Source organism: Oryza glaberrima, chromosome 4, assembly GCF_000147395.1.
Source record: "Oryza glaberrima chromosome 4, OglaRS2, whole genome shotgun sequence".
Classification (NCBI taxonomy): domain Eukaryota; kingdom Viridiplantae; phylum Streptophyta; class Magnoliopsida; order Poales; family Poaceae; genus Oryza; species Oryza glaberrima.
In genome coordinates this window covers 1,575,612-1,597,341 of record NC_068329.1, presented here as the reverse complement: position 1 = coordinate 1,597,341, position 21,730 = coordinate 1,575,612, and the positions used below count along the sequence as shown (strand labels likewise).

Sequence of the window (21,730 nt, the reverse complement as noted above, 5' to 3'; positions counted from 1 at the left end):
AGTCCACCCCGTCGCCCACGCACCCCTCTCCTTCTTGGGCCAGCCCGCTCCCTCCTTCCTCTCGGGGACGCCGACAGGTGGGGCCCACCTGTCGGGGTCATCCCTTTCCTCCAGCCGGCTCTCACCCGAGCCCCAACCGGCGGCAACAGCCAATGCCGCCAGCGCCCCCACGCCGCCCACCTCCCCCGCAGCTCCCCGCGCGCGTGCGCTTGTTTAGAGGCTGGGATTCGAATTTGAATCCCCCCTCTCTCTCTCCCTCCACTCCCCCACGTCGCCGGCCAACTCGGCCACCTTCCTGGCCACGTCCGCCTCCCCCCCCCCCCCCGCCTATAAATCGCTCCTCGCGTCCTCCTCTCTCCTTTTCCGCTTTTCACCACCCTCCCGTGCTTCCTACCGCGCTCGCGCCACTCGCCGCACGCACCGCCGCTTGCCGCTACCTCTGGCCGCACGCCGCCGTCGCTAGAGCCATCGCCTCGCCGCACAATTACCGCCGCTAGCTTCGCCGCCGCGAGAGCTACCTCGGCCGCCGCTCGCTTTCTGTGCGTCGTCGCCGTACCGCTCTCCCCACGCGCCGCTGCCTACTACCGCCTCCAGCCGCGCGCCACCGCCATGAAACCACTGCCATCGCACTCACCAGTGTCGCCCGCACCTCGGCCGCCACTCGGTTGCCATCTGCCGCCGCCGGAACCCGATTCCCTCGCATCGCCAGTGAGGACCACCTCTCTCTCCTCCTTCCTTTCCTCTCTCCCGTGCACACTGCCACCCTCCGCACGTGCGTCGTCGCCTTTGGCCGACGCCGCAACCTTTTGCGCCATCCGCCGCCGCCTCCCGCGCCGCTGCTTGCCGTCGTCGGCGGCCGCGTGCGCCGCCGCCTCTCGCCACGGCTGACCGGCCGGCTTTATGCCTAGCCGAGCCGTGCCTAGCCGCCGCCCGCGCCGTCCGATTGGCCTTGGGCCGATCTGGACCGTTGGTCCCGTGGACCGGCGGTGGACCACCCGCGTAATCCCGGTACACGGTAGACCGGCCGCCCTTTGTGCCGCTGACATGCGGGGCCCGCTTGTTGGTGCCGCCCCCCTCCCCCCCTTCGCTGACGTTAGTCCTGGGCAATATTGCGCAATAAATTGATTAAGGACTTTTTCTTTATTAGTAAAAACACAAATTATCTTCTAAAATTCATATCTAATTCATCCGAGCTCCGTTTAAGTCCATTCAAGTCTCAGTAAATTCATAAAAATCCCTAGAATCCATTAAAAATGGTTTTGTTCTCTGTTTCAGTAGTCTTATAGTGTGTTTTGCTTGTGTGCTTTGATTGTCGCGTAGATTTCGGCCGTTTCATCGATCCGCGGTTTCTCGAAGATGTTGCTGAGGTCTCGTCAGTGCGAGAGCAAGGCAAGTCATGCAATACAATTGATCATATTGTACCCAATTTACAAATATCCCGCATTTCTATTAAATGTTGCATTCTTTTACAATGTCATGTGGGATGGGTCCTATTACTTAGCCATATATTGTTTACCTTATGCCATTGATAACTTGGGTATCAAAATGACAAGATGTTGGTTTAGGAAATGCTTAGCCATGCTTAGTTCAACTAGTACACAAATGGAGATCACATTATTACATAGACTTTGACTATTAGCATAGCTTTGGATTGGTGCCACCGCAATGGTGTTAGTTAATTAAAATACACTGAATGGTGGGCTGTGGGTGCATGGTTTTGCTGGTCGCACCCATGGCAATTAAGGACCGGTTCACGGGAAACCCTAGGAGACTTACCGTGCTTACCACAAGCGGGAGTGGGTAACTACTTGATCTGAAGTATAGCTCGACCCTTTCCTAGGCACCGGTGGCGAGGGTGGGCGTGATGGAGTTGGGTCGGCCGGGGTGTCCGGTTGTCCAGCTGCCGGATTCACCACGGCGCAAGAGGGGACCGCCCACTGCCTTTTGAGGTGTGGGGGTGAAACCTTAGCGTGGTGTGGATGGTTAGGGGAGGGTTATGCGGAGGGTCTTGTCACGATTTCCCCCTTTGCAGTATCATGGTGATACTTCAGGGCATGGCGACATGTGTGGAATCGTGTCTTGTGGGTACAGTTGTACACCTCTAGCTAGAGTAAAACTATTCGAATAGCCGTGCCCGCAGTTATGGGCGATCAACCAGATTCACCATGATTAGTCTCACCCCTAGTTTAGCTTAATGAACTGGTGTAGTTCAGGTGGTTGGTTGGGCCTGTTGCAACGTGGTGTAGCGTTGGACAGTGATTGGTTAATCTTGCTTAATCTACTACAATTGTTTTACTGCTTTTAAATGCCTGCTTTATGCAAATGAACCCTTAAGCCTCCTTTGGATATATCTTGCATCATACCTCCTCTTTCGGTATGATTTGCTGAGTACAGTGGGTAGTACTCAGTCTTGCTCTCATTTCCCCCACACCAGAGCTGAAGATCTTCCTAGTTGGAGCTGTCTTGATGAAGTTGGTTTCGCCGCTGCCGTCAAGGATTGCCTGTGGAGTGGAGTCGCCCCGCCGCTGAAGTCAAGCTTCCAAGTTTAGCTCGCTTTTATCTTTTCCGCTGCATTTGTAATCTTTTATATTTTTGTAAGACGTGGATCTGTATGTCAACAATTGTCGTTTCTGTACCCTGGCTGGTCCTGGACAGGGGTTTAATGCACATTCAGCATAGAAATTCTGGTTCGTGAATTTCTGGGCGTGATAATAATTCCGTTTCATAATGTAAGACTTTCTAACATTGTCAATATTCATATATATATTAATGAATCTAGAGATATATGTGTGTGTTTATACCCAAATTTGGTGTCTAGGATTGAATTGGGGAAAATTGCCAAGATTTGGGAAATTTGCTGGTTTTCTCCACAGGGCCGGTCAAACCCGCGGCCTGAGGTCCGGTCAGACCGGCGACATGTGGCCGGTCTGACCGGTAGAGTCCAGACTTTGTTTCGTCGGGTGTCTGGTTCCTTACTCGAGAGGTTATATTTCGGGTTTCTTTTGGTTTCTACCCCGAGCTGGACGTGGAGGAGGGCCTATAGAGGGCAAGACCAACCCCTATTTAAAGGACAAGGTCGGTTTAATTGTAACTATCAAATCACACAACGATCAATCAATCGAATCACTTTTTTCAAAATTTTGCGGAATCTTATGGTATTAAGTTGTTGAGTTTTTCTCCTTACAACGCTTAGGCTAATGGACAAGCCGACTCGAGTAATAAAACATTGTTGAAATTGGTCAAGAAGAAGATTGAAGAACACCCAAAGAATTCATTCCTTTTGAGTTGGTTTATGGACAAGAAGCCGTTTTACCGATTGAGGTAAATCTTGGCTCTCTTTGGTATATAAAGCAAGACGACTTGTCGGTTGAAGATTACAAGACCTTGATGGGAGACAATCTTGATGACGCGATCGATAAGCGTTTGAAGGCTTTGCAAGAAATAGAGAAAGAGAAGAAGAGAGTGGCTAAGGCCTGCAACAAAAGGGTGAAAGCAAAGTTGTTTCAAGTTCGAGACTTGGTGTGAAAGACAATTTTGCCTTTGGGTTCTCGATCTAGGGAGTTCGGTAAGTGGTCGCCTAGTTGGGAGGGTCCTTACCGAATGTGCGGGATTGTTTGAGAAAATGCATATTTTTTGGAGACACTTCAAGGAGAGCATTTTCAGAGAGCAATCAATGGGAATTACTTCCCGAGCATTTGGCAAGATGCTTAGGAGGTTCTATAGCTGGTAATTGGATTATCGTCCTAAGACAACATGTTCTATGCTTTTAGATTCTCGATGTTTATCAAAAAGGCGGTGTTTACACCTAGATTTGGCACCTAGGATTGAATTAGGGAAAATTGCCAAGATTTGGGAGATCTGTCGGTTTCCTCCACAGGACCGGTCCGACCGCCGTGTTTGGGCCAATCAGACCGCGACCTTAGGGCCGGTCAGACCGGCCGCATGTGTCCGGTCTGACCGGCAAAGTCCGAGACAAACTCTGTTTTGTCGGGTCTTAGGATTTCTTACTCGGGAGGTTATGTTTCGGGTTCCTTTTGGTTTCTACCCCGAGTTCGATATGGAGGAGGGCCTGTAGAGGGCAAAACCAACTCCTATTTAAGGGACAAAACCTAATTATCAAATCACACAATGATCAATCAATCGAATCGCTTTTTTCAATATTGCTTTCTACTTTTCATATAGCTCTACTTTAGTTCGTCCATCTTTGTCGATTTGCGCCGTAAATCGTCCGCCTTCGTTGCGAGAGTGCGAAATCCTTCGTAGGTTTGTCCCGTAAACCTTCCATTTGCCCACGAGACGGGTAGTTATCCATTGTTCTATCTAAATTAGTTCCGCTAGCTGGTTTAATCTATCAAAACCCATCTTGGTCTAGCTTTTTGCTAGATTGGGGTTATTGGCAACTCCATATCACTGCAAGACGTTTAGGTATTGCGACCGTGATTGTCTTCTTGCCAAAAAAGTTGCCAACAGTTTGTCTAGATTTATTAACATCGATCTATATGAATGTGGGCGATGCTAGAAAGTCTTGCATTATGAAACGGAGGGAGTCGCTGGTGCGCGGTTAGATTTTGCTGTGTAAAACCGACGATCTATATTTGGCTGGAGAATTTTAAATCATTGCATTCATATTTTGTCATGATTCAATGCCGACAGAAGTCTAAACTTACCTATGTTATATTATGCCAATTATATTTCATATACAACAACATCGATCGATTATTTTTTTAAAAAAAATATTGAACGATCTGTTAGAATAAATGGGCTAGGCCCGATTTATTCCTATTAAATTTTATTGGCCCGCAATTAATGTTAAGGGATCAATAATACCTTAAAAATTTATATGAAAAGGATCTCAATTTAAATAGATTGCTAGTGGAGAGTACTCGTTAATTGGTTGAAGTGGAGGTGGGACTGCCACGTGTGTGGGGCAGCCCTAATTGGCGATCGATCGCCCGCCAATGGGGTAGTGATCAAATTCGCTATCCCGTGTCGGGCAAGCCGTGGCTGGCTGCTCTCTCTCTTATTATATTTTGCAACCGACGGGAATCGAATCGGATTATATACATGATTCAATCTGACCTTCTATCTCTACTTGACGGGACATCTGGACCATACACAGGTGCATGCGTAGATTTGGTTAATCTATCTGTCTGGCTTCCTCTTTCCATTAAACTCAATGATTTCTTCCTCTAGGACATAAATATATATAGTACAATTCATCGAATGTTGACTCCATGATCTAGCATCGCCTAGCTAGATGCATGCAACACAAATGCCCAATTCATCAAAGTTTAATTCCAGAATTCTAGTTCCTCTAACCTTTGCCATCCGTATATATAGCTACAGACCATGCTATTTTTGCTTCTGAGGTTTTGTCGATGGCGTGAGAGTTCGAGATGGCCACATCTCGAGTCAGGACGGAAATAAATTAGCTAGATGATGTTTATGAATATAGATTAGAAGCTTACGTAATGACATACATATACGGTTAGGGAGTACCTATGCATCTTTCAAAAGATTTTTATAATCATATCACACAGATTTTTAGTCTTTGGATTAAAATCCAATAAACACAGTAAAAGACAAAAAGCAACTAAGAAACATCATAATGGACACTAAATTACCATATCTTTAAGAAAAAGACCAATCCAATATAAATTTTAAAACTTACATGCGAAGATTCAAAAATTACACTGTAACTTACAAAAGTTACAATGTAAGTTTCATAAATTACATTGTAACTTATAAAAAAATACACTGCAAATTTGAGTGAGAAAATCGAGTGAGAGATAAGAAAAAATCTTTCGAGTGAGATATAGCAAAATCGATACGGTTATGTAATGGTTATATGGGCTCTAAACGGGCTTTAAAATTGGATGGAGATTAGATCGCTTTAAAGATGTGATGTGCGATTTGGTTTTATGACCAATGGTGAAGAATATCCCATCTATTTAATCATCAAAGGCCAGATTTTCCTAGTTAATGTTGGAACTTGTAAAAGTGATCAATTAGTATAGGTATAGATAGATAGATAGATAGATGCCGATAAGTTCAAATCTGTTATTATTTTCGCTTTATGGACTTTAAATTTGAACATTTGAATGTTACTTGCCAAGCACATTGTGTAGATCTACTGGTGTTACAGATAATGTGGAATCCGTAATTCCCTATATCATTTATAAATTGACACATCGTAATTTTTGTATGCTGCAGGTTCTTTGTTAGACATGCCATATTTTGATGCTTCGATCGATGGGAGCAGTTCCTGCAAATTAATCTCGAGTCAAATGTTTTCCAGCATTTACTTTGTTCGCCATGCAATATAATTTTTCTTTGTTGACATTTTCTTTTGGCTTGTAATTTACTCATCTAGAAATCCAAATTTAAGTGAGCTAAGCTAGGCTGATCAATGTGCTATCCAGAGCAAACAAGAAGCGCGTCATCTAGTCTAATATAATCTATGGAGCTTGACACATCACAAACCTCCATGGAGATCCATCCAATTCCAAGCCACGGAACATGAAAGACACCAACTAGTATGATCGGTATCCGGCGCATAATTTTCCTGTCGTCAATTCACACAGAGATGAGATTAAACAGCAAGATATCCTGTCAATTTGACTTTTTAAATCAACTTTCGTATAGAAATTTTTTTAAAAAAAACACACTGTTTAGTAGTTTGAAAAGCTTGCGTGCAGAAAACGAGAGAGGTGGGTTGGGAAGATGGAGTGCCAAACTCAGCCTAAATTCAGTGCATTATTACGATCCAAAAACTGTTCTAGACACATACTCTATCAGGAACAAATTAAGCAGATGTTTGCAACAAGTCAAACAATTGTCAGGCAGCTTGATCGATCTCCAACCACTACGAATGAATCAATTTTCACCGGTTGCAAGAATTACTTTGGCTACAACTCCAGAAAATGCAGCTTGCTCGATCAGCAACTTGAGAAAAAGAAAAGAAGCCCCCTGAATTCCATTATTTTTTCCAACACATTTCCTTACAATACAAGGTATAACAGAGAATGATGATATCACAAATTAATTGCAAACAATCAAACAAAATCGTATAGTAAAACAGTAAAATAGTTTTGGACGAAGCATGCACCACAGAACCTCTGAATACTTGTAGTCATATGCGTCATCAGATATCTGCATAATTGTCATAGTATTATACCAAACTTGCGGCCAAACAGCCTCTTAAGTTACTAACTCGGCCCACTCTAGAGGGAGGAAGTGAAGAAGATCTTTCACTAAACCAACAAACATTCAAAAAGTTAATCTGATTTTTTTCACACGCTAAAAGGAAACAGTCCAGAAAAAGACGGCAGAGAATAGTTTGTGATGTCTCATAACAGTTTAGCGCGGTAGATCTATCCAAGAAATGAGCTCTTGCTCCATGGTATAGCAACAAGTTACATCCTGATCAGTGGATATGCCAATACCTGCACAAAGCACAACACTCCTGGTCATAGATGTAGTGCTGGAATTGGATTGTACTGATGGCCCAATTCCATTGTTCCTTAGTAACTCCTGACGGTTTCTCTCAGTTATCATAGCTCTTAGGAGCTGCAGTCTTAACTCCACCTCTTTCATTTTAGGCCTTTCTTCTCCTCTGATTCGTAAACATATTTCTGCAAGCGACGCCATTTCGTTGATTTCACTTTCATTTGCTTCCTTAGCAATTTGGGGATCCACTATTTCCATGATTGTTCCATCTTGTTGTGTTTGAAGAAAGCAATGACCTAGGTTTTGTTTTTCACCGAAACAATTTACTAAGATTGGCTTCTTCCTTGACAGTATCTCAACAAGTATAACACCAAAGCTTTAAATATCACTCTTCTCAGTTAGTTGGCATGTATGGAAGTATTCAGGATCCAAATACCCAAATGTCCCTTGTACAATTGTCACCACACGAGTTTCATCAATGGAGATGGATCTTGACGCGCCAAAGTCTAAAACCTTTGAAGTGTAATTGTCGTTTAAGAGTATATTGGCTGATTTCACATCTCTATGGAATATGGGTATCGTTGCAGCAGAGTGGAGGTAAGAAAGAGCACTTGCAACCTCAAGTGCAATTCTGATAGAATCTTCCCACGTTAATGAGAATGCTGTACTCTGTTCACCATGAAGAAGATCATATAACGTACCATTGGAGATGAACTCATACACAAGTAAAGGTACCTCCGATTCAAGGCAACAACCAAAAAGTTTTACCACATTCCGATGGACAATTTGAGACAAAATGGCTACCTCATTGATAAATTGATCAATTTCGTTCTGCTCCACAATTCTAGATTTCTTAATAGCAACCACGCGTTGATCTAAAAAAATTCCCTTGTATACAGTACCATGGCCTCCACAGCCAAGAATACGTGTTGAATGGAAGTTGTCTGTTGCCTTCTCTAGCTCTTCCAAGGAAAATATTTTTGGATCATGTGCTATATTTTCATCAGACGACATCAATTGTTCAAGGAGGAGGCCTTTGTTTTTTCGGAAGTATTCCTTTCTAAAATTTTTCTTTGCATATGTCTCCTCCACCTTCGAACAAATAAAATTAGACCTACTACAAGAAAAAGGACTCCAATACCACAGCCAAGTCCAATTAGAAGACCTGTAACACAGATGAATATACTTGGAGTTACATTTCACTACTTTTCGTGGCAAACTTATTTTGTCAATAAAAGAGAGGTATCACATACCAGCTGGATGAAGGCCATGTCCATATATGCATACACGTTTAGCAGGATCAAAAATTGAACCACGAGGGCAAAGTGAGCACCTGTAGCTCCCTGGGAAGTTCTGGCAATTTCCATTACAAAAGTTGGGTAGACTACACTCATCAATATCTGCAGAGTACATACGTAATCAAACGTGATCAGTTGAAGTAGATAGTATAACATGCTGGTTCTCTTAATTACTTTTTGTTTTTTCTACAAAATTTGTTTGCTTAGTTGATTTAGTATAAAAAACAGTTTTTTTTTTGTCATAATGAACCTCTGCTATCTGTACAACCGAGGAGTGATGAAATAGTAAAGAGCCATTTTAGGGTATAAATTTGAAATTCATTTTAAAATTACAACATGGATATTGAAATTTTATTTAAAATTTAGAATTTACTGGTCTATATATTACATATAATTCAAATTTCTACACATTAATAAAATAAGAAAACAATGTTTCTTTCATAATTGGAATGCAATAACTGATATTAGTACGCTTCAAATGTTAATATATGTCATCTTACCACCTATGAGGCAAGAGTAAAACAATTTGATGTACCTTAAAACAGTCAAATAGTAAATACGATAGCGATCAAGCTTATCAGAGACAGCATACCCTCACAGCCATCTTCGATATAGGCATTTCCTCCGTAGCCCAAAGAGCACTTGCAATGGTAGCCAGTAGATCTATCAACACACAAACTGTTGTTGCTCACGCAAGCGTACGATAGCTGATCAGTTCTCGCTGTGTGACATGTTTGATTGGCGACAGCCCATCTCCAAATGCCTTGGCTCCCAGAGAAGTCGAAGTCATGTAACTCGTTTGCCACCGTTGGCGTTGTGATGATATCTCCAAGGTTTGAGGGCTTGTTCACAAATAGGACACCATCGTCTAATGATATATTTATCACTTGATATTGCGCTGGCGGAATTCCGATAAGTGTTTTATTTGATGTACAGTTTAGGAGAAATCTTTTACTGCCAGAGCATGCGGATAGAAGAGCGAATGGGAAAGGAGTGGACATAGAGCCACATGACCGTTTACACGGATTTTCTTTATTGGGATCATACTCTTCTGTTAAAAAATATTAACAATAAAAAGTGATGTTAGACATATGTATGATAGAAAATTGCAAAAGAATAGCTAAATAAGGTTAATAAGCAATTCAGACTTTCAATTAACCTGGCTGAAGAAAATATGATAAACAACTTGGTTCCAAAAGGTACAAGAAAGATTTCTTTTATAGCAAGTAAAACAAAAGGTTTTACAGTCGTACAAAATGGAACTATAGATGTCAATGAACAATTACAGTATATATCAATTATATTAGAACATTTTTCATAAAAGAGAATTACATTAGAACGTTGTATATATATATATGGACGGTATGAAAGATACAGTAAAACTTAACTCCAGATCCCCAATATGTATATCATCTGGTTCCCCTGCTCATTTTTTTACATAGATGTGGCAAGAGACTTTCTGGTTTGCATTGTTGAATAGATATATTTTCATGATGCACTAATTTCCCTAAACTTTATGTTATGTATTATATTATTATTTAATAGTACTTGATATAGGCCTTATTAGTCAAAATCCCTGCTCATCCAAGTGGATAGGCAGATTTTAGTTCAAAATATTCGCCTATACATACGAATGTATGGGGATTGAGGGCTTGAGGTCCACCCATGTAAAGGCGCACGTCGTAAATGGATATTTTGTTAGTATTGAAAGTCTATTTGATGCCACATACTGTTCTAAAGTTTGGAACTGAAGTATGTTTTCTTATTTGAAACAACATATACAATTGGTAATGTAATAAAAGAAACAAAAACACTACTACTAAAACTCCAAACTTTGAACATACATGGCATTTGAAATCGAGGACATATATATCAGGTGACAACGAGCTAAGTATCAAAAACTCATAAAAATCATACCTAAAAGTTTTGTAAATACATAAAAAAATTACTAGAGATAGGTGTAGATATAAAATACATTCTTACCAAATCTCAACTTTCGGATGAATAGGAACAAGATACTATTCACCTGAAATTTGTTTTTTTTTACTCTCAAATAAAGTTGAGTTTAGACTTTAGATTTGGTAAGTGTATTTAATATTTATGCCCATCTCTTGTAATGTTTTCTTGAATTTAGAAAACATTTAAGTATGATTTTCACGAGTTTTCAAACACTCTTATCTTCACATGATATTTCCCCTGTTAAATATGTTCGTAAATAATGATCTGAAAAAAAATTGAACTTCTCCTAAGTATATTTATTTGCTTTCTATCCACAAGACAGCAACCAACGATTTCAGAATCTAATCATTTCAAGTATGTATAAAACTTTGTCTATATATACCTTGGTTGCCGCCGTCAGATGCAGAAGAGTAACCTGATCCGGAGTACGTGGGGCAGCTACCAACGGCGACGGCCGCCGCATCGGGAGATGGTGGTGCTCCTGATGATGCTGCGCACACGGCGGTGGCGGCGGCGATGGCTAGGCACAGCAGCACAGGTCCCACGGTGGTCTGAGACTGTCGAGCAATCCTTTTTGCATATTCCCCTAAAAGCAATCTGACTGTCGAGATCTTCGATCAATTCCTTGCTGCCTTGCTTACTAGTACTACCATATGTGGCGCCATTGTGGCCATTCCATCTTCCAAGCGTAATAAATTAAGTCCATCGTCAAAGTCTATTAGCAAGTCAATGAGTTTTGTCGACATAACGCAATTAAGCCCTTGTTTAGTTTCAAACTTTTTCTTCAAACTTTCAACTTTTTCATCACATCAAAACTTTCCTACACACAAACTTTCAACTTTTCCATCACATCGTTCTAATTTTAATCAAACTTTCAATTTTGACGTGAACTAAACGTGAACTAAACAGACCCTAAACATATAGAATGGGGCGCTCGTCGTTGTCTCTCTTTGACTAGTTGTTTTATACATATCTACCTAGCTACTCCCTCGTCATTAAAAATAATTATCGTTTTGTATATATCTTATAAATAACTGTGACCAATATTTTCTATTATAATATATAAAGAGAAATCAACAAATATATTTTCTACGTCGACGCGGGATGGATGGGGCGGAATCACCACCGCCATCGTCTCCTCATCTCCGAGACCTTCGTCACAGCCATTGACCGGTCAACGGACAGACCATGTACTGCATCCGTCAGATGGTGGCCCTCTCTACATGAAGATGGATAAGAGATTTGGTAATTTTTATCAACATTTGGTGATGATTCGTGTCAAGTCTAGGACTTGAATTTAGGTGGGCTGATTCCGCCATAAAAAACCTAACCAGTTGAGCTATACTCACTTCATAAAAAGCGTGATAATTAATTGCACCACAGTTGAAAGGAATATATGTGTACATAACATGTCACTCAAGAACGTCTTGTTTATAGATGAAACCAAAATAACCTCTATTCGAGAATAATCAGCCTCATTTTAGAGGATATATCATAAGATATAATTAAAAATACACATGGTTTTTCCCGGAAAAAAATACACATGGTCTGACTATATATTCGCAACAAATTAAATCTCATATGTACCTTTTTACGTAATTTTGACAAAAATTATTAGACAATTTTTACCGGGAACTGTTCAAAATGACCTAACGATTTTGTTAAAATCTTATATGTTCCATTTGGGGCCTATATAATGAAAAAAGATAAAGAAATGTGCATGATAATTATGTATACTACTTGAACTAGGTATTTGTCCATATGCTGAAATCTGAATGGCGCGTACGATTAGCAATGGGATCACAGAAAAGTACGCAATTTGACAGGTTAAACGGTAGAACTAAACAGTCATATATGGCCAGAATTGAATGTTACACCCTCTTGTGCCTTATTGTAAACGCATGCTTAATTAGCAACCACGAATTTCCAGGAGACATTTGATCTGTCAGAACAAACCTACCGCGTGTGTAACTAAGAAATTTCAAGGTAATAAAATTAACATCTCGACCATGACTTCTTGACTTGTACCGCTCACGACTCTGAACAAATTTTTTACTCTACCTACTATGAGTAATCATCTGGCACTTTAGATTTAAATGATCTTTTTATACGGTCAAAACTCATTTTCACATACGATTGAAACATTTTTCCACGCAGGCGGCACAACCGTGTGCAAAAGTTGTTTTTCTTATGCGGTCTATTATACCGCCTGCCTAAAAAACAAATTCAAGAAGTTGAAACCCTAGCCGCTCTCGTCATCGTCGATGCTCATCGTCGCAGTCCGACACCGCCATTGTCACAGTTTGCCGCCACCATCATAGTTGTCAAGACCCCGCCGCACACGAGGCTAGCGGTGGCAGATCCGCTCCTCCCGAGGCCGGGGCCACTGGATCCGCTGCTGGGCAGTTTGCCACCGTCGTTGTTGTCGCTGGATCTGCAAGGGAGGCCGGTGGCGGTGGACCGCGCCTCCTGAGTCTGCCAATACTGGATCCGCTAGGAAGAAGGCCACTACCGCTGTCGACGCACGCCATTGCCACCGTCGATGCACACCTCCTCCGCCGGCCTCCTCGCGTGCCGCTGGACCACCCGCCTCCTTTGCTTACCTCCTCACGTGCCGCTGGACCGCCATCGTTGTCACCGTAGTGAACTGGCTTGCAAAGTGAGAGAAAGAAAGAGGATGAGAAGCGGAGGAGAGGGTAAGAGAGAAGGAGAGGGAGCAGCGGAGGAGCCATCATCATTGTTGCCCCATTTACTGGTGCCAGATCTGCCCGTCGTCTTTGTCCTAGCCACTGCCGCTATAAATGCCAATTATAATATATAACTATATCGACCAATCCAATTCCTCCAAATAAAAATTGTCTGATTTGCACAATTACAATTTGGATCCACTATAATAAAAGAAATAACATTGTTTAAATTAATGTGGTATTTATAGGCTTGAAGGTAGTATAAATTAAGTTCACTTTTTTCCTCCTATCCTAACTGCACAATAAATATAGATGGAAGAATTAATAAACTTTTTATCTGTACAATAAAAATAAAGTAAAGAGCACTGCACGGCCAAATTATTTTATGCAGTCATTGGTAAGACAATGAAGGAGCGACAGCGTGCTCCCTCCATTCCAAAATAAATGATAGACTTTGTGGTTGTTGAGATATGGTGTCCATCGAAACCGTAAAATCACTTGTAGCTTGTTGGGAAACTCAAGCAGCATTGTGCCATAGGTTGCAACTCTTTCAAAACGGGTGTTCTCGCACATACTCACTCAACTACTAGCTTTATTAAAACGGTACAAGGTGCTATAGGTTGCAAGTGTAAGTATTCCTCAGCTGAATCCACACATCGTGCAGACTGCAGATAAACACGGCAAAAACAAATGGTAGATGCCAAATACAGTGGAAAGAATATGAGAGAAAAACTCAGAATTGTGTCAAATATTGGCAAAAACAGAAAGGAGATTGCAACAGATATAACCTTCCATCTAAACAACCCCTCACTTATTCATTACTAGTTCACACCAATATCCATAGAGATATCACAGAGTTACATACAAAATTAAACATGCATTTCAACACTGGAGCAGTTTCAGCAAGGCCGACAAATTCAACTATGAGGAGGGATCTAAAATAGGATAGGCCATTCTCAGCTGATCGAATCTCTGAAAATCTTGTAGTCCTATGCTTCATCAGAGATCTGCATAATTCTCAGATACAACTGGTCGAATGGCAATTGGGATCCTGACATAGTGAGCGGCACCATCACACCATGCTAGGCTTCCAAACAGGTAGCTTCCCTGAACCTTGTGTGTCATGCTAAAGGTGACCTTGAAGCTCTGCTTCTTCTTTCCTTGCTTGAATTGTAAAACAGATGGCTCCACCGATATCCGCACACCAGGAGGGCATTGGACAACAGCCTTATAAATGGCATCATCTTGGCCTACATTTGTCACTGTTCTCAGCACCGTTGTTGGCATTGTCAGATTCGGGATCGCAATTGATGGAAGGTTCAGATTTTGAAATATAGATTCACAGCTTGAGTTGGCAGATTCACAATTAACGACTAAGTCATAGTCTTTTGGGTCAACATCATATGCTAGTCCAGGATCAGTAGCTTTATTTGGATCAATAAAGCCGCCACCATAGTCAAACGGATCAGCTATCTTTTGCGGTAGCCCATTAGCCAATATTGGAAGACCATATCTGTCATTGCTTGCTGGGACATGTTCAAAATATAGAGAAATAAGTTGATCTGTGATGTATTTAGATATTGAAACTTTGGAAGAAGCATTTTGCCGGGGATAAGATATAGATAAGTAGTATCACCTGTAGTCACTAGTGCTGATTTGATAATAGCAGGAGACCAATCTGGATGCAATGCTTTGAGTAATGCGGCTACACCTGACACATGTGGGCATGCCATTGAAGTGCCTGACTGGAACTTGTACGAATCTTTCACAGCAGCCAAGATATTAGATCCAGGCGCCGCAACATCAGGCTGTTTAAATGCAGAAGTATAGGTGAGGTAAATGATATCTCCAACAAGATACAAATAAATGATTAAGCTATTTGTGATGAAGCTATCTATTTGATGGTTCACAGGTTGAGTATGTTTTCTCAGACCGAGTACGTATATGCTTTGAGAAAGGATCTTACATATTCAATCTTTTATATTTTACCTATTCATGCTAACATATGTTCATCATTAAATCACCCCTTTTTAGTTCCTTATATTTTACAGTCTCAGTGGACAGTGCAGACCTTGATAAGTGCTTCCTTAATATTTTGTCCAAGTAGTCCTGGAGAAAAAGGTTATAACTATACTGTTGCTAGGTCATGGACTATTTATGCACTAAACCCCGAAACAAGTTATAGATCAACTATCAGTTAGAAGAGTTAGGTCAAAGAGAGATCATCTCCATATTAATAGCTCCTGGTAATGGATCAAGCTAAGATGTACCTTGAGGAATTGTGGTAAAAGTGGGCTGGGTCCTCTGGAGGAGAATGTTGAGATTTTTGGGGCAAGAACTTCACCTCCAACCCAAGTACGCGCTGGAGCAATCTTAACTAAAGGTGTAGTGTTTTCATCACCAGATGAATTTATTTGTCCTACAGCATCGAAGTCCACGAAAATGCACGGCATGGCACCACACTTTTCAAAGTAGTCAAGAATATCAAGACCATATGTGGCAATAATGATCCCCTTCGCTCCAGCCTCCTTGGCAGCTTTCACAGCGAGGGACACATAGCCAAATGGTGAAGTTATGCTCACAGAAAGAGGACTGTAGCAAAACACGATCTTCCCAGAAGCAAGGGAGGCATTAATTTTCTCCCCATTACTAATTAGACAGCTGCGACCATAATATGCAGACATTTTGAGGAATTAGTGTAGCACGACAAATTGTTAATTCATTAATAAGAAGAAATTATGTGCCCATCATACCTGGAGTGATGAATCTCATACCAGTTGTTATCCTTTGGCTGATAGAACAAGGACTGACCCTACGGTTGATGTGAACAACGAGTCAGCGAGTCATAGTTCAGCATTTAACTATTTAAGGCAAGCTAACTAAAAAGAACAAATAGAGAGGTGGAACTTAGCGTGTACCACAATGCTGCTGCTGCCATTGGCAAGTGTGATAACAGTAGGGAAAACACGGTCTATCGTGGCTGATGCAACCGTTATAACCCAGGGTAATGCATTTGTAACAGTCCGAGGAGCAGGGCCCTCGTTCCCTGCCGCGAAAATGACAGTAATGCCATTCTTCACAGCATGGAAGCTGCTAAAGAACTCATCACCACTCTTACCAATAGAAAGGGATAGCACATCGACGCCATCATGTATGGCATCATCAAACGCTTTGATGATGCCCGCATCATGACAGCTTGCCCCCAGTCCCCAGCACGCCTTGTAGACTGCAAGCCGTGCGTGGGGCGCGACGCCCCTGGCATAACCAGGAGCTAGCCCATGGAAGCTAATGTTTGGTACCAGGGCACCAGCTGCAGTGGATGCCACATGTGTCCCATGGCCATGCGCGTCCCTGGCCGACCTATATTCTCCTTTCAGATCCTCTGCGCTCAAATGTTTGTCATACCATCGAGCCCCAATAATCTTCCGGTTGCACTGGTTTGACCTGAAGGCTTCACCAGCTTGACATTGGCCTTTCCATTTGGAAGGAATAGGGCTTAGGCCATGGTCGCTGAAGCTTGCAGACTCAGGCCAGATACCTGACATAGCACAGTAGGAATCAGTGCTCATATTTATTCACCATTTTGATTCTATTTAGAGTACTCTGAACTTTGAACCAAAAAGCGCAAAAGGTTTAATCACTAGCACCTTGTTCAGCACACACTTTCAATTTCCCAAGTGTATGTAAAAGCAAATTTCATTTTCACAGAGGTACATCATCAAGTGGCTTTAGCAGAACAGTTTTTCAAGCATCTTTGGAACACACAGGAGCAATAATTAGCCAATGCGTGAGGTTATATTTAAACTTGACATGGAAATGCATGCATTCTGTTTGCAAATGGACCAGCACTGCTTATTTGATTTGATATTCATTTTCAGGACCCTATCACGCATAGTGCAAACATGAGATTAGATTACTCGAGGTACTGAGTATAAAATCTTGAAATAAACGCCAAATTAAATGTGAGAAAAGAAAAGGAGTTACCTGAATCGATTATTCCAATGATGATGCCGTCTCCGTACTTTGCATCATGGAGTAGACCAGTTGGCTTGGTGTAGTCTAATCCAAGGAAATCCTGGCTATGAGTTGTATGTAATGGGTGCACTCTGCTTGGTTTTATGCTGCGTACCTCAGGTAGCTCTGTACATTCGAATGAAGCATTAACATGATAAGTGCTTCCATAAAACAGCATCTTTGGAAATCATGTGATACATGCACAACCTCGATTCATATTTGTTTATAATGTTTACCAGGCTATCAAATCAGAGACACGATATACATGGTGATTAAATCTTACGTTTCCTCATCCATAAACTAGTTTATTTGCTTTTAGAACCAAACAGGGTGTAAGACAACATCATGAATGAATGTTTCACAGAAACCAAGATAACATCATCAATAATAAATTTCTTAATTAGATAGAGTTGGCCAATCCACGGTTTGCCTTGTTAGCTGCGCAATTCGTCGAACAGTTGGTGTGCGTTCACTTGGGGTGTACCATCTACACCATGGCAAGAGCAAGTAAAGGTGGCTGCAAAGAAGAGGAGTAGGAGATCACCGTGCAGAGGATAGAGGATTGAGCACAATCAGTGGTGAAAAAAAGATTGCCAGGTCCACCACGTCGGATCAGGCGGCGCCCGCGGCGAGCGGTGGGTTCTCCGCTGGTGGTCAGGTCAGCTGATTGGAATCGGCGGCGACGAGATGCGCGCAGGGGGAAGAGGAACACCGGAAGCCAGCAATTAAGGTGGCCCGGCGTCCGATGGCGGCGCGGCACGGCGCGCTGGGTTGCCGCCGGCGACGCCGCTGGTGGTTACTCGGTTGAGATGAACACGAGTGTGTGTCAACAGCGCGATGAAGACGAGATAAAATTATCCCCCACTAGCTCCTTTAAGCTTAACATACAAACATATCACATCATCATCCACTAACAAGATGCTACATCATCATCTACTAATTAACAAGATGCCACATCATCATCTGCTAACAATCATCACATTTAAACATCATGCAAATATGATGTATCTTTATAGTTTTTATAGTTTTTATAATTTAAGAGCTTTTCAAATACATACATGTTGAATTATCATCTAACATAATTCACATAATGTTCAATGTATATCTTTATTATGTTTTATGATATCCTATATACTTATATAGTTCATCCTCACTTAGTGCTTAAATGATTAATCTATGATCCAAATTATCTTTCTCCCTTTTTCCTCTAATTAAGTCATATCACATCAATTGTTTTCAGCCTTTAGACGATTAATCTACGGTTCAAACTATCTTCCTACTTTTCTTCTTCCATAAAGTCATATCACCTTACTTTTTATGTTTGAATCACCATTCTACATACTATTTAAATTTAAATTATCATAAACCGCATTAATTTACTTAATCTGATGTTATCTAGCTACTTACACGCTATTTTTTTATTGTTATCATACTAAATTCCCGCAGCAATGCGCGGTTTCACCTAGTTTTATATATTTTTAAGATACTAGCAATAGTGCTCGTGCGTTGCAATGGGAAAACACACCGTTTGATAATGTGACAACTTGAAAACCTCAAATCGAGAAAAAAAACAAGTCTAATTTGATATATTAACAAATAGGCAGAACCGAGTCTAATTTGATGAATTAGCATAGAATTTAGGATTTAGTTTTAGATTTATTTTTCGAGCCTACTTAGGAGTTTATCCGACGGAATTTAATTTAAAACATCTGAGCCACATTGTTTGATAAAATTTGCTTTTGGCCTAGGTCTTCTTATCCGGTCCAAACTTGGGCTGGCCCATCTTCATCGAGCTAAGTCAATTCGACGGCCCGCAAACCGAGCAGCTGAGCGCGGCCCACGTATGCGGGGACGGTCTGATGCACTTCCGCGGCCCATTGGGCGCAGTGTAATCAGCGGCGGCCCGATGCTGGGCAAATCTGAGCCGTCCGATCTAATGGATGGCTCCGATCGTCCCCGTGCCGGATGAAGCGCCGACTGGGAGAGAGGGGCAAAACCCTAGCTCCCAAATCCCTCTCTCCCGATCCTATTTCTCTCCGGCGAAGGTAGCAACGACAGTCCAGTGAGCTAGTGAGCGCGTGCGGTGACGACCGCCGAGCGGCTCTTGCTTCGCTGGCTGGGAGGCACACCCGAGGGTGGCGCAAAGTCGTGCCACAGCGTCGGAGGTCCGGCTAAGCGGGCGCGCAAACGGCGATGAGCGTCGAGCGGCATGGACCTTTAAGATTAGATAAGATTTTCACGGACGACGAAAGTAAATTGAATCAGACTTTCTTTTTTTTTTAATGTTTCCTTTCGCCTTTTTTTTGGTTTATTACGAAGGATAGAAACGTTTAGTAGAGATAGATATAAAGAAGATAAACAAATATAGTAGCACGTCACATATATGATTCGACTTTTTTTTACCGCGTCACATGTAATTCTTTTTTTTAATCAGACGGAATTTGTTTTATTAATTTTTTCCGCCCTTTTTTACCGCGTCCACGGAATCATATTTGTTTTTTTTTCTCCCGGTTTTTTTCCCGATTCTTTTTTTAATCGGACAGATTGGTTTTTTTTTATTTTTTTCGCCTTTCTTTACACGGAATTACTACATATTTTCCACTATAAAATGCACATGTTTGTGTGGCACAATAGAAGTGAACAGGACAGGGCTCCCCTAGTTACAGTAGTTTCTTTTTAGTTGAAACTTTATCAAAAAAATTTCAATCGAATGTAAAACTTTATATTCGATACTTTTGTACACGAGGCATGAAACTTTCCGCTCCAAAGATGAAACTTTATACTGGAAATGTGAAATTTGACGATGTTCTTTTCTTCATTTTTTATCTTCTATTCCTTCTTTTTTTTTATGTGCACATCTCCCCGCTAAACAGTATGTTTTTTTCCAAAAGAATTATATTGAAAAGTTGCTGTAAAAAGTCATATTTAATTTATTTTTTATGTTTTTAAATATTTAATTAATCATGTGCTAATAAACTACTTTTTTTCCTTGCAAGAGGAAAATGTGTTCCCAACTAGTTGAAACAAACACAGCTTAAGTTTGTTGTAATTTTCCATATAAATTATGTTTTTCTCTATTGCTAGCTTATGTCCATAATTAGAATGTATTTTATGGGTATACTTGTAGTTACGTCCATAATTATATATTGTCTTTGACTGTGCCAATTAATCCAAGCCCGAAATATATTTTCTTTGTGAAGGAAATGGGATTTATGTTTCCCGACGATTTTATAAAATTGAATATCACATTTTGTGTTGAAAATAAAACTACATCCCGAACAGCAAGACACTATATATCATTGAATATCAAATCTGTGTTGATTAATAACAAAAAAAAAACAAATTAACGTATGATATATACCTGCAATTGTTTGTGCCTGTGATTCAGTGAGCATGGCGGCGAACCCAGAGAAGGCATGCTTATAGCTGTAAATAATCGACTCAAGTGCTGCCTCTTTGCTGCAAATTATTGGTTATATCTGATTAGACGACTAAGATTAAAGCTAGCTACAACTACAAGCAGAAGCTAACTACATCGATTTGTGTTCATGCTTGACAATGATTTATAAGTATTGTGGTGAAGGATGCATGATTGCCTTCCAATTATTCTGGTGAGCATATCTTGGTGTGAAGCTGTTGTTTCTTGAGGATCTTCATGCTGCTTTTCCCCTAAGTACGCAATGTAGAGCTGCACATATCATTAGTTAAACAGCAAGTGAGCAAAATTACAAAGCTTGATTGGATATCAAAGCTTCATTTTTTTTTTGTGCATATATAGATGTGTGTCGTATTATATACAAAACGAGATGGAGCTTGAGCACTATGAAACTAAAATGGAAAGATATTAATTACCTTTTTTGATGCTTTATTGTTGTGTTGGGCGACCACAAAGTAGGATGTTTGCAGTGGAAGGATGAGGAGGAGGAGTGCTGAGAGGAGGAGGAAGACGCTGGTTGCCATTGGAGGCATCCGACCTGGCATGGCAGCAATTGTTCCAGACATGGAACAACGACGATATATATCTCCCAGCTAGTAGCCTAGATCTAGGGACTAAACTTTAGCCTATATCACATCAGATGTTTGGACATTAATTTAGAGTATTAAACATAGACAACTTACAAAACTAATTACATAAATATATAAGAGCTAATTCGCGAGATAAATTTTTTAAGCCTAATTAATCTATAATTAGCACATATTTACTGTAGCATCACATAGCCAAATCATGGATTAATTAGGCTTAATAGATTCGTCACGCGAATTAGTCCAAGGTTATAGAATGGTTTTTATCATTAGTCCACGTTTAATACTTTTAATTAATGT

At 41.1% G+C, this 21,730-nt stretch overlaps 1 protein-coding gene and 1 pseudogene across 1 annotated transcript; both read right to left on the bottom strand.

Moving 5' to 3' along the window:
- Positions 1-6,987: 6,987 nt before the first annotated feature.
- Positions 6,988-13,335, bottom strand: LOC127770144 (wall-associated receptor kinase 5-like; annotated as a pseudogene).
- A 761-nt stretch (positions 13,336-14,096) lies between these two features.
- On the bottom strand, positions 14,097-21,409 carry LOC127769546 (subtilisin-like protease SBT3.8). The gene is made up of 9 exons (XM_052295142.1): positions 21,260-21,409; positions 21,004-21,095; positions 20,769-20,866; positions 17,378-17,533; positions 16,312-16,931; positions 16,147-16,205; positions 15,664-16,054; positions 15,030-15,201; positions 14,097-14,919 (listed from the first exon to the last, which is right to left on the bottom strand). Exons 1-9 carry the CDS (start codon positions 21,407-21,409, stop codon positions 14,393-14,395), a joined length of 2,265 nt encoding a protein of 754 aa, XP_052151102.1. The 3' UTR covers positions 14,097-14,392.
- Between the last annotated feature and the right edge of the window lie 321 nt (positions 21,410-21,730).